Below are 16,271 nucleotides of genomic sequence, written 5' to 3'. Positions count from 1 at the left end.
GTTCCGGGCTGCTGCCAGGGATTAGAGGTAGGTTTTGAGTAGAGCCTCTACTCATGGGAGTCCCAGGGGCTTAGAGCCAAAAGGTAGCCGGTCCTCCGGGGTTTGTGAGGTTGATGGCCACAAGAGATGCCGGGTTGGAGCAGGAGCAGGTTCGAGGGTCGACATGCCGGTAGGGCTGGGGCCAAAGCAGTTGGTGTCTTCCTCTTCTTAGCAGCTGCAGGGCAGGTCTTCTTTCTTGCTCTTCTTTGGATTTTGGAATCTGAAATCTGGGGAAGGAAGGTTCAGTGTGCCCCTAAATACTAGATTTAGGGGCGTTACAGGTAGGTGAAGGGCAGGGACCAATGGGTCCCTGTCCTGGGGTGGGTACACCCCCTATCCTGCCTCTCTCCTGTGGGAGGGGGGCAGTAGCCTAGTCCTGATAGGGTAGGGCTTCTCATCTTCAAGATGACGAGAGCCCGGAGATGTGCTTCACCTCGCCTCCCCCACCTGAGGGGTGGGGTTGGCAGGCTGGCACATCCCCTGTCCCTATTTGGGGTTTCCGGCCAAGCTTCCCGCCAGAGTGGGGAGTTGCAGTGGCCTGGGGAAGCTCACAGAGGCGGCATGCCTTTGAAGCTTCCCCCTACCCATCCTGGGGGAGGAGATTTAGCACCTCGCCCAGGATGTGCATTGTTGCAGGCCCAGGAGAGCAGGGGCTCTCCCACCCAGGGGTCCAGCAACATGTCTGCTGTGTGGCAGCCTAGGCAGCCTCAGAGCAGACGTGAATTGTAGGTTAGGTTTAAGGGGGCATCTCTAAGATGCCCTCTGGGGTGCTTGGTACATTAAATCCCACACTGGCATCAGTGTGGGTTTAATGTGCTGAGAAGTTTGATACCAAACTTCTCAGTCTTCAGTGTTGCCATTATGGTGCTGTGGAGTTCGTGTTTGACGAGCTCTCAGCACCATGTACTCTTAAATGGCAGCACTGCACTTACAGTGCCCAGGAATGGACCTGGGTACTGTAGGGGCACAGGGCTCCTGCTCCTGTGTCCACACCATTGGTATAAGGCACCCAGCTAGAGGGGTGGCTGATGTATGCCATGGCAGTGTAGGTTATGGGCATGGCACACAGGGATGTGTGACGTGTCGACTTTGTTTTGTCTTGCACCCAGACACCCAGCCTGCAAAGGCAGTGTGTGTGTGTAAGGGTACAGGGGCCCTAAGGGTGGCACAATGAGTGCTGCAGCCCTAAGGGGCCTTCCCTGGTCACAAGGCCCTGGGTACCTAGGGTACCATTTACCAGGGGCTGACATGTGGCCAGGGTTTGCCAATATGGGTTTTGTGTGTTTCAGGAAAGGAACATAGGCCCTGGGCACCTGATTGGCAGGAGTCCAGGGCACACTCAGTCAAAGTACATTCAGCAATTCAGCAAAAAGTGGGGGCATACCATGCAAGAAAGATGGCACTTTCTCACAGTAGTGACCCCAGGGGTAAGTTGCCCATTGGCTACTACCCTTCATTCCCCGTAACACACCTATATTTAGTAGTGAGGTGGCCCCCCTGACACCAGGAACTCAGATGTGTCTGCCTGAAAGAAGAAGGGTAAAGAAGAGCCGAAGACGTGAGAACTGTAGATCAGCACCTAACTTGGCTCAAAACCCTTCCTGACTGCTGCTACCCCAAAAATCACTAACACCAACTCATACAGAAGTGGAACAGCCTCCCCAAACCCTTGCAGGTCTGCCCAGCACTTCATCAACCCAGCAACATCTCCCTTGGAGTAAAGGAGCCACTTTCCGGAACCAGCAGGCACTGACTGCATCTGCCCAACACAACATTCTGACGATCCACTGGGCCAACCGAGGCAGCAGTGCCCCAGAAGGAAGACATTGTGGCTTCCAGAGGTTAGCCCCAGCTCCCAAGAGAGTACAGACCCGCTAGACCCTCAAGAAGCCCCCCTGCACCAATACCCTCAGTACCTGAGCCAGCTGCCAGCAATAAGGTTTGCGTTCAGCCGGAACACTACCGCCGCCAAAACTTACCTACACGTTGAGTGACTTCGAGAGGGGCCAGCTCCATATCAAGAGTGGCCCTGCAGCGTATCTTTTACCTCTTCTGCTGGAACACCAAGAACCATGAGAGCCTCTAAATCACAGACCCGAACAAATCACCTCTGCACCCCAGCTCAGGCTCAAGTAAACCGACGGTGTCTCTGTGGTCCTGAGAACATATAGAGCCCCCGCCCACAATGGGTTCTGCTGGACTGGTCCCCCAGTCCCCACTTGCAGAATTTTTTTTACAGGTTCTTTTCCTATTGACTTCCACCGAGTGCAGCACCTTTGCACCCATACATGCCAGGGCAAGTAAATTTGAACTGCTGATGCTTTCTTGGACCTTAGCCCCTACTTATCTAAGTACAGAAGAACAGTCCTGTAACACGTCTGTAAGCGTAACTATGGAGTAAATGTTTCTCCCATAGGACCTTGTTCGAGGCGCTGTCTTTTTCTACTGATTTTACAGTAAAAATTGATAACCTCTAAAGTACTTACCTGATTCCGATGATCCTGGGGTTTAAAATTATATTAAAATCTGCAATTTTTCAAAATGGTCTTGAGTATGTTCTTGAGTGTTCGTCTCATTTATTGACTCTATGTGTATAACAAATGCTTAACACTATCCTCTGATAAGCCTAAACTGGTCACCCACATTACCACAAAGAGAGCATTTGGGATTAATTTAAGTCCTGTAAGCCAATAAGGGTCGACTGTACCTCATTTTGCTACACTACATAAAATGTCAGCTTCTTAAATCCAGTGAGTAAACATTTACAGTAATCTAATTTGAAAATTACAAGTGTGGGGGCATAATGGAACGAATATATATTAATATATAGGTTGCATGTGGAGGAAAACTAAAGGATGATACTGGGGGTATGGGCGAGTGGAAGCTGGATGAGGAAACAGATACTTTCAATCATATATGTGTTTAGCCCAGTGCTTTGCATGTCCTTCAAGTGTAAAGCACATTCATACAAACATACATATTGAAAACATGTATATACAATAAAATAGAGCTACATACCGAGTTTCTACTCAGGAGGTCTCCTATATAAGTTACTACATTCAGTTCTGGAGCCCAGATCTCAAATTCACGCTGCCAGGAAGTAATAGTAGACAATGGGACGACTAACAGAAAAGGGCCATACAATTGATGCTGGTGGAACAGGTAGGAGAGGAATGATATAGTTTGTATGGTTTTTCCCAACCCCATCTCATCAGCAAGGATCACACTGTTATTCCTGGAAGTGGACAATAAAGAAATGAACTGGTTAGAAATTTAATCATACAGTGATATCAGTATAATGATGTAGCCAAGAGACTAAAACAAACATTTAAAAGAATAACCTAAAAGTTGACAGAAAGTGATGAAGAAAACATGCTTTTGTATCGTGTTCAGCACTCCATGCTCCCATTTAAACCAAAACGTAAAAATACATAAAAAACACAGCAAAATCTAGTTGAACTCTGATCAAACAGACTTTCACAGATTTAATGTTGTTTAGCGCTACTGCATTTCCCCCTTTTCTTCATCTCTTTGAAGTTTGTATTGAACAATCATACATGCTTCCGCATCCTATTCCTCTTCTCACTAGTAGTTTTTCTGCCCATTTCTTTACCACACTTATTTCAATGATTTGCTGCACACGGACTACTTGCAATTCAAACCTTTATGTACTTAAAAACATAGGAAAGTATGCAGGAAGCAGTAGTTTTTATCTACCAGGGGGCCTTAATGATCTAATATGTGACAGACAAAACGAAAGATAAAAAGCGATGGATGAAAAACATGAATTAAACTTAAAAACACTGATACCTGCATTGGGCGCATTTTATTCAAGGTTTCCTCTCACTCGGCCATTGCAAACAGTGACATACCTTAAGCCTTGGCCCTACCCCAAAATGCTAGGCCACATCTCTTCTGAACATGAACACAACCCAAGATGTTTTTAGGCCTTACAGAGTTTCATACCTCAGGCGCTGCCCGAGTTCCCATGGCTCAGAGAGATACCAGACCAAGTCCTTGCAAAATTCAATGGAATCATAAAACAGCTATCCGATCATGTGCATATACCAAATGACCCAATACAAGGATATTAGCCTCTGCACGTACTTGCACCATGAGTGTGCCAGCCAGTTGAGGCCATCCAGCTGATAATCCCTGAGCTCCAGGTTCTCACCACCAATGTAAGAAGGTTGTTTCTTCAATGTAACAAACCTTGGTCGCTGCCTCAGGACCTAGTCATAAAAAAGAGGATACAAGTGTTAAAATAAAACATTTACCACCAATCGGTTTTCTCAATGAGAACATGGTCATGAGGCATCACACATGAAAATTCAATTATACTGTCACAAAAGAAAGTTATGTGGAAAAAAGATACATTTTATCTGCTGGTGAAATAAACTATTCTTTCAAAGCCTTGGAGGCATTTTAATTGAATGAATTGATTATGTATTATAGCCAAGTTTGCATAATAGAAATACTACTTACATACTGATCATATGTGGTAGTATTTCACTAAGATTAGGGTGGAGTATGCTTCCAGTTGCCCTCTACAAACACAATCAAACTGTATGTAGACACTGTATAAAACATACATAAATCATGCAATGGGTGTGCCCCATTAGTCATTCTGCATTGTCCATACAAGTTTGCCTATATTTATACTCCTTTTCGCCTCTATCTCGAACAGTGTTCCAGAGCAATCAGTAAAACTTCATGAACAAAAAAAAAAACCTGTTAGCCAGGAATGTAGTTAAGTTATCGTTTGCAGTGACTAATCAACTGCCTTTCCTCTGGGTGCCCAGGAGATATTACTACCTCTTACAGTATGGTATGATGAGCTTATTTGTTTTCCACTTATACTTCATTTCATTTATTTGACTGAATTGAGTGAGTAATACACATAAACCAACTTTTAAGCATTGAAGAATCTAGGTAGCACAGAAGTAACATGTTGATTTGCAATACAAAGTGGCCTGAATGGTAAAATACCACACAAGGCACATTTTGCTCTAAATCATTGTAGGAAGCTGGCTTTGTACATACTATACCAAATGAGGTATAGTGTGCACAGATTCCAGTGGAACCCCAAAGGAAGGCAGAGGTAAAAGTCGATAGCATCCTTACTCTCTATTTGTGGTAGTGTGGGTGAGCAGTAAGGCTTTATCAGGGGGTAGTGTTAAGCATTTGTTGTACACACTCAATCACAAAATGATGTCCCACACTCAAAGACTGAACTCAGAGCAGTTTTGTTTGAATACAAATATTCTTTTATTTCCTAGAACCAAGCAAGGTAAGTCAAAATGTCGAAATTACTTTACAGATTACTTTTTAAGTTACTTTTTCTATCAGTGTGATATGTCTAGATATCACACTGGGACATTTCCTAGAGAAAATGTAAAATCAGTTTGGCACAGGTGTAGTTTTTCAGGTTCCATACAAGTCAACTCCACACTTAAAACATTTTTCAAGGGAAAACAGTCAGTGTATTCTTATGGAGAGAAATTAGGTTATCGGTTAACAGGTATGCACTCGGTCTTTGGGGCTGAGTTTCTGGGGTTAGAACAAGGGTTCCCTCAGGGTCAAGAATGCACTCTCAAAACACAGTCAGCAGCACTAGGGTGGCTGGGTGCAGAGACCTATGGCCCAATGTTATCCAATGGGGGATAGGGAGCCTCCAGTTGGTGGCTGCTCACAAGCAGGCCACAGGGTTGTAGGAGCTGAACTCCTGGTGTTAGGCTCAGGGAAAAGGGGGATCAGAGTTGGTATCCAAAGTACACCTGCAGCGGTGCAGGGGCGGCTGGGTGTAGGGTGCTGTTCGAGTCGGGGGCCCTGTTGGTTTCAATGGGGATTCTCCGGTTTTGACAAAGACTGCGGGCTCGGGGACGAATATCATACCGGTTGGAGAGGGATGTTGGGATGCCCGTGGATGCTGGGACACCATCGGTTGGGCCACCTAAGGCTGTGGGACGTCGGATGCAGGGGTGTTTTTGGCATCGGGTTTTCTTACCAGCTCCGGTCGCAGTCAGGGGGATCCTCCAGAAAGAGATTGCAGGCGTTGTGGAGAGAGTTGAGGCAGGTCAGAGATCACAAGATCTTCGGTCAGGATCGCTGGGGAGACCTTGTAGTGGTGGTTGGGCCACTCGAACTTGGGCCGTGGGCATCGGGTGTAGAGTGGTGCAGACTCGCAGATTAGGCTGGAGCCAGAGTCTGTGGGTGAACAAATCCGGTGTTCAAGGGGGACAAATTCTTTGTTGCGGAAGGCAGGGCAGGTCCTTCGGATTCTTGAGGCTGCTAGCTGCAGGACACACCGGGATTTAGCTTCGGCAGGTTCGAGGTGGGACAGTCCTTGTCTGAGGAGATAAAGTTCAGGGGTACCCCTAAATACTAGATTTAGGGGTGTTACAGATAAGTAAAGGTTGGGACCAATGGGTCCCTTCCTTGGAGTGGGTACACCCCCTTTTATGCCACCCTCCAGTAGGAGAGGGGCAAATGCCCCACTCTGGTTGGCTGGGTCCCCCCATCTGCAAAATGGCGGGGACTGAGAGTTGTGCTTCACGTCGCCTAACCCCACCTGAGGTGTGGAGTTGGCAAAGGTGGGCACACCTCCCTTTCTCACTTGGTTTTCCCGCCGATTCCCCAGCCCAAAGTGGGGGCAGAACCGGTGGGGGCCAGTTGCTGTTAGCAACAAAAGGCCTGGGGAAGCTCAAAAGGGTGGCAAGCCTTTGAAGTTTCCCCCTCATGGACCTTGCCCATCCTGGGGGAGGAGGCTTGTCACCTTGTACCAGGATGTGCATTGTTTCAGACCCCCACGAGCAGCAGACTCTCGGCCCAGTGGTCCAGAAGTATGTCTGGAGGTGGCAGCTGGTGAGCAGCCACTCAGCCTGGACACCAGTGTTAGGTTGTTTTTCAGGGGGCATCTCTAAGATGCCCACTGTGCGCATTTTTCATTAAATCCCAAACTGGCATCAGTGTGGGTTTAATGTGCTGATACCAAACTTCCCAGTTTTCTGTAAAGCCATTATGGTGCTGTGGAGTTTGTAATAACAAACTCTGAGCACCATATACTTACTGCACTTACAATGTCTAAGAATTGGCTTAGACACTGTAGGGGTAAAGGGCTCAAGCATCTGTATGCTCACCACCGGTATAGTGCACCCAGCTAGACGGGAGGCTGATCTATGCCAGGGCAGTGGGTTGCAGGCACGGTACAGAGGGATGTGTGCCATGTCGACTCTTCACTTGGTTCTGCACCAAAATACGCAGTCTGCAAAGGCAGTGTGTGTGTGTAAAGGTACAGGGCCTCTAAGGGTGGCACAATAAGTGCAGCAGCCCTAAGAGGACTTCCCTGGCCACAGTGCCATTGGTGCCTGTGTTACCATTTACAAGGGGCTGACCTGTGGCCTGAGAGTGCCAATTGTGTTTTGTTTTCAATGCAGTTTTAGGGAAAGAACAGAGGCCCTGGGTACCTGTTTGGCAGGAACCTAGGGCACACTCAAAGTACATAAGCACTTTAACAAAAAGTGGGGGCAAGCATGCAAAAAGAGGGCACTTTCCTACAATCATCAAGAGTATGCTCTCCTCTTATTTCCTCAATACTGTGTCGGCACACACATTAAGAAAATGGAACCTTCTTTAATTCTGGTTTTCATTAATTGGTATCATCTTTGAATTCATAAACAGACGTTCTCTGTCTTTGTCTGTAATGATGGATCGCTGTCAGAAATTGGTTCCATGTAGAAAACATGCCTATTCTATGCAACATTCATTTGTTTTCTGTAACAGGCAATTATAATTAGTGATGCTCCTTTAACGAATTTAGAACGCCCCAGAATACACTTCATTGTCAGAAATGTCTTGTTGAAAGGAAATGCCTCTTTTCACCACCACAGTTTTGAACTGCTGGTTTTATGACTCAGAGTGCACTGAGGCCTGCTAACCAGAACTCAGTGCCCTGACCCTTAAACATGTACGTTTGGTTGGCCTACACCCAATTGGCATAGGCTAACTTACCTCTAAGTCCCTAGTATATGGTACACAGGGCCTGTAAGTTAGTGTGTCCTCAGGGACTGCAGCACTTGTTGTGCCATCCCAGTGGGACTAGAAAAAATTTGACTCCCAGCCTCCCATTGCAGACTGGCAGAGCAGTTTAAAACTGCTAACTCAACTTTGTCATTTCAAGCAATAGCAAAGCCCAAACTCTCTTTGTATTATGTGTAAGTCACCTCTACAGCAGGCATATCGACTCCTAAGGCAGGGTGCAGCACTTTAGTAAAGTAGAACATGTGGTTACCATGTTCTAGCAGTAACAAGCTGCAATTGTCATTTTTACAGCGGAGAGACTGGAAGCCCTATTGGCGAGTTCAGAACTACACGCTTAACACCTCAGTGATGCTAACTTCTGAATGGACTACCAAAATTGATACTTCCGAGTATCAAACAACTCATATTAAGCCCAACTTAATGCCCAGGTAGAAATTAATGGAACTTGTTGCCACGTGCCACTTTTAGAAAGCTGTGAGAATAAACACAAAATACTTCTGGTCATAAAGAGGGGAGGAAAGAAGATTGTTAGGGGTCAAAGGGAGCGCGCTCTTTTAAGGACAAGAACCCTCACTCACTCAAGGGTCACATGCTTCATTATAAAATTCCCTCCTCACACCAGGACCGCAAGGTGCCTGGTGTTGGCTACCACTCGCCAACGGAGCGAAGCAGAGGTGTTCCTGTCCCTTTAAAAAGACATGTCCGGCGTAATTGTTTTCCTCTCTCGCCACGGGAGACACAGACAGGGACTCTGAAGATAATGGGGACCATATGGGGCATGGAATGCTTCTATATCTGTTCTGTTATGCAGGTCTTGTTATGTTTAGCTTTAGCAATTGACCAGGTCGACCGCTTCAATATGGTTACTGGGCAGACTGTGAGCGGCTATACAAACCTATCACGTCATCTTTGTGACCGGTACGTTTAACCCAGTTACCCACGCTCAGCCAACAAAACCTCTCAGCCCGTACGACCACGCATTGTTGACTGGGCTCCTATGCGAAGCAAAGGACCCTTTCAAGTGGTTTCTCAATATATTTTCCTTCAATGTCTTTACACGAGACACTGTTTTGGTTAATTGTGAATAATTATTTGGTCCGTGTTTTGCTGAGTTTAACTTATTTCTATTGCATATACTGCTCTAGGTAACAGTACCCTGGATTTCTCTATAAAGCCTGAGTGTGGAGACTGGTGACAGGCATGACACACACCTATTCACAGTAGCTAATCAATAACAGATGGTAGCACACTTGGCAAGTTAGGTGTCATACTAGTCTGTGTGAACACTTATCATGAACCTCATGTTCTTGTTTCTTAGCACAACAGTTGATTCTGACACTCATGGTGGCCATCTCCGAAACCACCTGGCTCATGTCTGTGAGCCAGTACTTCCTATTCTTTTTCCAGAGAAACATTATCACCTTGGTCCTGATGAATGCCTGTGAGAAAGTGCCATCTTTCTTGCACGGTATGCCCCCACTTTTTGCTGATATACTTTGACTGAGTGTGCCCTGGGCTCCAGCCAATCAGGTGCCTATGGCCTGTGTTCCTTCCCTAAAACTGTATGGAAACCTGAACACAATTGGCAAATTGTCCTGGTACAGAACAAAACAAAGATTCGACATGGCACACACCCCTGTGTGCCATGCCCACAACACACTGCCCTAGCATACCACAGTCACCCCTCTAGCTGGGTGCCCTATGCCAGTGGTGTGGGTACAGGTGCATGAGCCCTGCACCCCTACAGTACCCAGGTCCATTCCTGGGCACTGTAAGTGCAGTGCTGCCATTAAGAGTATATGGTGCTGGGAAGTCGTCATCACGAACTCCACAGCACCATGATGGCTACACTGAAGACTGAGAAGTTTGGTATCAAACTTCTCAGCACATTAAATCCACACTGATGCCAGTGTGGGATTTAATGTAAAATGCATGACAGAGGGCAACTTAGAGTTGCCCCCTGAAACTAACCCACGTCCGGACTGAGAGGCTGCCTAGGCTGCCACCCAGCAGACATGTTGCTGGCCCCCTGGGTAGAGAGCCCTCCGCTCCCGTGGGCCTGCAACAAAGCACATCCTGGGGCGAGGTGCTAGGCCTCCTCCCCCAGGATGGGCAGGGGAAGCTTCAAAGGCATGCCGCTTTTGTGAGCCTCCCCAGACCACTTGCTGTACTCAGCAACTGGTCCCCACCGGTTCTGACCCCACTCTGACGGGAAGACTGGCGGGAAAACCCAAGTGAGGAAAGGGGGTGTGCCAGCCTCTGCCAACCTCACCCCTCAGGTGGGGGAGGAGAGGTGAAGCACAACTCCGGGCTCTTGCCATCTTGAGGATGGGGAGCCCTACCCAATCAGGACCAGGCTCCTGCCCCCCTCCCACTGGAGTGTGGCAGGATAGGGGGTGTACTCAGCCCGGGAAGGGGCCCCATTGGTCCCTGACCTTTCCCACAGTAACGCCCCTAAAGTTAGTATTTAGGGGCACCCTGAATCTTCCTTCCTCAGATCCCGATTCCGAAACTACAAAGAACAAGAAAGAAGACCTGCAGTGCAGCTGCTCACAAGAGGACGACACTAACTGACTTGGCCCCAGCCCTACCGGCCTGTCGACCCTCGAACCTGCTCCTGCTAAACCCCGGCGTCTCCAGTGGTCAACAACCTCAAAAACCCCGGAGAACCTGACTGCTTTGCTCATCTAAAGACTGGGACTTCCACGAGCAGTGGTTCTGCTCAAACAGAAAAAAACCCTGGTGCCAGCCAGGAACTGCGAATCCAGCACACTCTGCACCTGCCAAGCCCGGCCTGTGCCTGAGTGAACAAAGACCACGAGGACGTCCCCCCGGCGACTGCGACCAAGAATCCAGCAACCAAGGACCCTCCTCGATGCTCCTGACGACGCCTGCAGCCTCAATACTAGGGACCCCCCCCAAATGCGACCAGCAGAGGGTAAGATTTCCCAACGCCAAAACACACCCCTGCACCCGGCGCCCTGCGGCCCCCTGTGCCCAACTCCTGGGGCCTACCTAACCTACAGCTTCCCAACTTACCCTTCGAAGAGGTGGTCGCACCTGAAGAATCTCCGTCCCCGAGCTTGCAGCCTTTGTTCATCACGCAGCTTTCCCATTGAAATCCAGTGAGCGCCCGACGGCTCAAAAGCACCCTGCACCCAGCCGCCCCAGTGCCCCTGGAAGTGCAGCATCTGTTCTATTCTACTTCCCCACTTACCCTGTGTAAGTGACCAGGAGCTCCGCTCCCAAAGCCGCGTGGTCTGCCTGCTAGCAGCCACCAACCAAAGGCCCCCTGCCCGCCACAGGCTAACATTGGGCCTACTCTCTCTGCACCCGGCTGCCCCTGTGCCGCTGAGGGTGTAACTACTGTACCTACCTGAACCTGGGAAACCTCTGAGTCTTGCCCCAGAACTTTAACTCTGGCAGTCGAGTACTTACCTGAAAGCCGATAACTCACATTTTCTCCATAGGGTAACATTGACTGGTTTTCACTTGGTAATTCTTCAAAGTGTCGAGTTTTGAAACTTTGAAATATTCACTAAAAATCATCCGATCAACGAAAACGAAATTACTCACCTGTTACCAGGAGAGATCCCAGTGCTGGATCTTGGTGCCCAGCACTGACCCTAAAAAGTCATTATAACCGTGATTTTCCGATAACCTGATTTCCCCTCATAGGATAACATTGCCTGGTTTTTATCAGAAAATCTTCTAAGTGTCGATTTTTGCAACTTTGAAATATTCCTTAAAAATCGCCCGTTTTACAAAAACTATTTCTTTCAACTGTTTACAGGAGATGCACCAGGGCTGATACTGCCCTACTGCTCGACCAAGCTACCACTTTAGAGAGTAAGGTTATATCTAACTTTAACCTCTGCCAAACCTCTGGGGACTATTGGACTCTTTACACACTGAACCTTACTTGGGTGCATTATATACAGAGCCACTTTCTTACAATGCCTTTGAACCATTCAGTGGGTCAGTAATGGGCAGAAACAGGTTGACCAGACAGAGTGGGAATTTTTTCCAAACCCCCAGTCCTCATGATTTATTCTGGTCCCTCTATCCAATAGCGGCACCAGAATAAAGTGCAGATTAAAGCCCAGCAGCAGGTAGTTTTATTCACCACACTTTTTACCTGCACTTGGCCCCTCACTTAGAACCTTTACTCTGTTCATCTGATTGAAAACACCTCTAATCCTCTGTTGGAGAGATTTAGCCCACACCAGTCACTGTTGGAGAGATTTAGCCCACACCAGTCACTATAGCCACACCTATGATGAAACATGTCACACGCGGTTGATTGAGGGTTCTTGTTCTTAAAGGAGCACACTCCCTTTGACACCTAACGTCTTCTTTTCATCCCATCGTCATAACTAGACGTATTCTGTGTATATTCTCAATGACTAGGGAGCAGTATGTCGTTGGTTGGGTTTTTGTTCCCCCTGGTCCCCTGGTGTGCATTTACTTTTAGAAGGATTGCCCTGCTGACCCTGAAACTGGCAAGGAAGAGGCTGCACCGAAGTTGGACTGCACCTGCTGCTCCTTGGACTAGCAAAAGAATGGACTGTGCCTGTTGTGTTCTAATTGTGGGAAAGTTGCCTCCTGAGCCCAGCCAGAAGCAGAGACTCCAAGAGTCAGTTGAATGGCTTTTTGCACACAGCACAGGGCCACATGAGATAAAGAAGCCTGCATGGGTGTGTTGGAAGCCCATATCCCTGGATCTTCACTCATCCTCATAGTGCAGCCCGGGAGATCGAGACTCGATGCTCAAGTATACCACCACAGTCTATTGGACCTATAAGAGCTGTTGGGAGTACAGTTTGGTCGATCTCAAGGAGTGTCATTGCCAAAAAAAGGAAACCGTTGTGCTTGTTGTGCCCGGTAACCAGTAATCCATTGGTAACTGGACTTTTGCTTGAATAAAGAGTACTTCAAGGGATTTCAACCCTCATCGACTGCACAGTATCTTGAGAATCTACCGCATCCTGCATCCCTAGCATCAGGACCACTTCATAAAAGTTAATTGCAAGGGACCACTGACATTGGAACTGGACTGAAGACTGCTTGTCTTGACAAGATAACTGTGTAGGAAAGTACCCCTTTTTGCATGGTTGCCCCACACTTTGTGCCCAATGTTGATGTACTTTGACTGAGTGTGCCCTGGGTTCATGCCAACCAGGTACCAAGGGTCTATGTTCTTTCCCCAAACTGTACCATCGCAAAACCCAATTTGCAACCCTCTGGTCACATGTAAATCCCTTGTAGAAGGTACCATGGGTACCGGGGGCACTGTGACCAAGGAAGGCCTCTAAGGGCTGCAGCACTTATTATTCGACCCTTAGAGGTACTGTACCTTTACCCCCACACACTGCCATTGCGGGCTGCATGTTTTGGTGCAGAACAAAGTTAAGAGTCGACATGTGTAAGAAACTGGCTCTATATATACTGCACCAAAGTGAGGTACAGTGTGTATAGAGTCGAAGGGTCTCCAAAGGTTTGGCAGAGGTTAAAGTTAGATAGAACCTTACTCTCTAAAGTGGTATCTTGGTCGAGCAGTAAGGCAGTATCAGAGGACAGTGAAAAGCCTTTGATGTACACACTCAGTTAGCAAATGGTCTCACACACTCAAGAACTGAACTCTAGGCCAATTGTTTTGTATAAAAAAACAATACTGTTTTATTTCGAGAACCAAGCAGGCCTGGTACAGGTACACATATAAAAACTTTGCAGTAGTAAATTACTTGTATGAACACAGTTCAAAATTGCAGTATGACTTGTACTGGTTTTGGTTACAGTTTTAAGTAAACAGTTTGCAACACATTGCAGGTATAGTACATTCAAATGAATGGGCCTTTTAAGAAAAATGCAGTTAATTACTTTTCAGATTATTTTTGCTAACACAGAACTGGATCCTAGACTCAGACCTGGGACATTTCCTGAAAACAGGCGAGTAAATGTGTTTTGGTTAATGGTATGATTTTTAAGGAATATTATTACATTTCAAAAAGTGGACAAACTTTTTCACATAGAATCACCAATGTTATCCTATGGGAGGAAATTCACTTAGCAGGTAAGTTACTTTTGTGTTACTTTTGTTATCCAGTGCTGGACTCCTAGATTCAGAACTGGGACATCTACTTAAAACAGGTAAGTAATTACGTTTTCCAGTTTGGACGATTTTTAAAAAATATTCTTGTATTTCAAAAGATGACACTTCGAAACTTTTTCACAAAGAACCCCCAATGTTATCCTATGGAAGGAAATTCAATTCACAGGTAAGTTACTTTTTAGTTACTTTTCTTACTCAGTGCTGGACACCTGGGTTCAGCACTGGGACCTTTCCTACAAACAGTTGAGAAAATCCTGAGGGAGGAGACCTATCACCTCGCCCAGGATGTGCATTGTTGCACGCCCAGGAGAGCAGGGGCTCTCCTACCCAGGGGTCCAGTAACATGTCTGCTGTGTGGCAGCCTAGGCAGCCTCTCAGACCAGACGTGGCTTGTAGGTTAGGTTTCAGGGGGCATCTCTAAGATGCCCTCTGAGATGCTTGGTACATTAAATCCCACACTGGCATCAGTGCGGGTTTAATGTGCTGAGAAGTTGATACCAAACTTCTCAGTCTTCAGTGTTGCCATTATAGTGCTGTGGAGTTCGTGTTTGACGAGCTCTCAGCACCATGTACTCTTAAATGGCAGCACTGCACTTACAGTGCCCAGGAATGGACTTGGGTACTGTAGGGGCACAGGGCACTGTACCCAGCTAGAGAGGTGGCTGATGTATGCCAGGGCAGTGTAGGTGGTGGGCATGACACACAGGGATGTGTGCCATGTCGACTTTTTGTTTTGTCTTGCACCCAGACACCTAGCCTGCAAGGGCAGTGTGTGTGTGTGTAAGGGTAGAGGGCCTCTAAGGGTGGCACAATGAGTACTGTAGCCCATAGGGGCCTTCCCTGGTCACAAGGCCCTGGGTACCTAGGGTACCATTTACCAGGGGCTGACATGTGGCCAGGGTTTGCCAATTTGGATTTGACGTTTTTAGGGAAGGAACATAGGCCCTGGGCACCTGATTGGCAGGAGTCCAGGGCACACTCAGTCAAAGTACATTCAGCAAAAAGTGGGGGAATACCATGCAAGAAAGATGGCACTTTCTCACACAACCCCCCCCCCCCCCACCCCCCTCCAAACGAAAGGTGATGAGACTAACCTTGCCCTATGGAGTCTTCATTGTCTAAGTGGAAGAACCTGGAAAGTCCATCTGCATTGGCAGTCCCTGGTCTGTGTTCCACTTCAAAGTCCATTCCCTGTAGTTTTGGATTTTCCCCTTTCATCTGCATTAGCCATCTGAGAGGTCTGTGGTCAGTTTGAACCAGAAGTGAGTACCAAACAAGTATGGCCTCAACGTCTTCAGGGACCAAACCACAGCAAAGGCCTCCCTCTCAATGGCACTCCAATGCTGCTCTCTGGGGAGTAGCCTCCTGCTTATAAAAGCAACAGGTTGGTCTTGGCCTTCATCATTGGTCTGGGATAGGACCGCTCCTATCCTTAGCTCAGAGACATCGGTCTGCACTATGAACTGCTTGGCATAATCTGGAGCTTTTAGAATTGGTGCTGAGCACATTACTTCTTTCAGGGTGTCAAAAGCCTTTTGGCAACTAACTGTCCAGTTGACCTTCTTGGGCATCTTCTTGGAGGTGAGTCACAATGGACCCATATCCCTTCACAAACCTCCTGTAGTACCCAGGCAAGCCAAGGAATGCCCTGACTTGGGTCTGGGTTGTTGGAGCTACCCAGTCCAGGATGGTCTGGATCTTGGGTTGTAAGGGTTGTACCAGGCCTCCACCTACAAGGTGGCCCAAGAACACCACAGTGCCTTGCCCTATCTGGCATTTGGATGCCTTGACAGTGAGACCTGCATTTTGCGGAGCATCTAAAGCCTTCCCAAGGTGGATCAGGTGATCCTGCCAGGTGGAAACTAAAGACAGCAATATCATCAAGATAAGCTGCACTAAAGGACTCCAGCCCAGCCAGGACATGGTTCACCAACCTCTGGAAGGTGGCAGGGGCACTCTTTAACCCAATGGGCATCACAGTAAACTGATAATGCACACCAGGAGTGGAGAATGCTGTCTTTTCTTTTGCTCCTGGGGCCATGCCAATCTGCCAGTACCCTGCAGTTAAGTCAAAGGTACT

At 47.6% G+C, this 16,271-nt stretch overlaps 1 protein-coding gene across 2 annotated transcripts in view; it reads right to left on the bottom strand.

Annotated features, from left to right (window-relative positions):
- Positions 1-16,271, bottom strand: part of CHD2 (chromodomain helicase DNA binding protein 2) — a 1,941,047-nt gene that overhangs the window by 1,363,428 nt on the left and 561,348 nt on the right. For both annotated transcript variants that reach the window (XM_085644496.1, XM_085644497.1), the window contains exons 12-13: positions 4,147-4,271; positions 3,058-3,274 (exon numbers count right to left, since the gene is read on the bottom strand). In XM_085644496.1, the coding sequence (XP_085500622.1) occupies positions 3,058-3,274; positions 4,147-4,271 (342 nt within the window). The remainder of the gene's footprint in view (positions 1-3,057; positions 3,275-4,146; positions 4,272-16,271) is intronic.

This window comes from Triturus cristatus, chromosome 3_1, assembly GCF_964204655.1.
Source record: "Triturus cristatus chromosome 3_1, aTriCri1.1, whole genome shotgun sequence".
Taxonomy (NCBI): Eukaryota; Metazoa; Chordata; class Amphibia; order Caudata; family Salamandridae; genus Triturus; species Triturus cristatus.
Note: the sequence above shows the minus strand (reverse complement) of the source record. Positions and strands in the feature narration are given on the sequence as shown.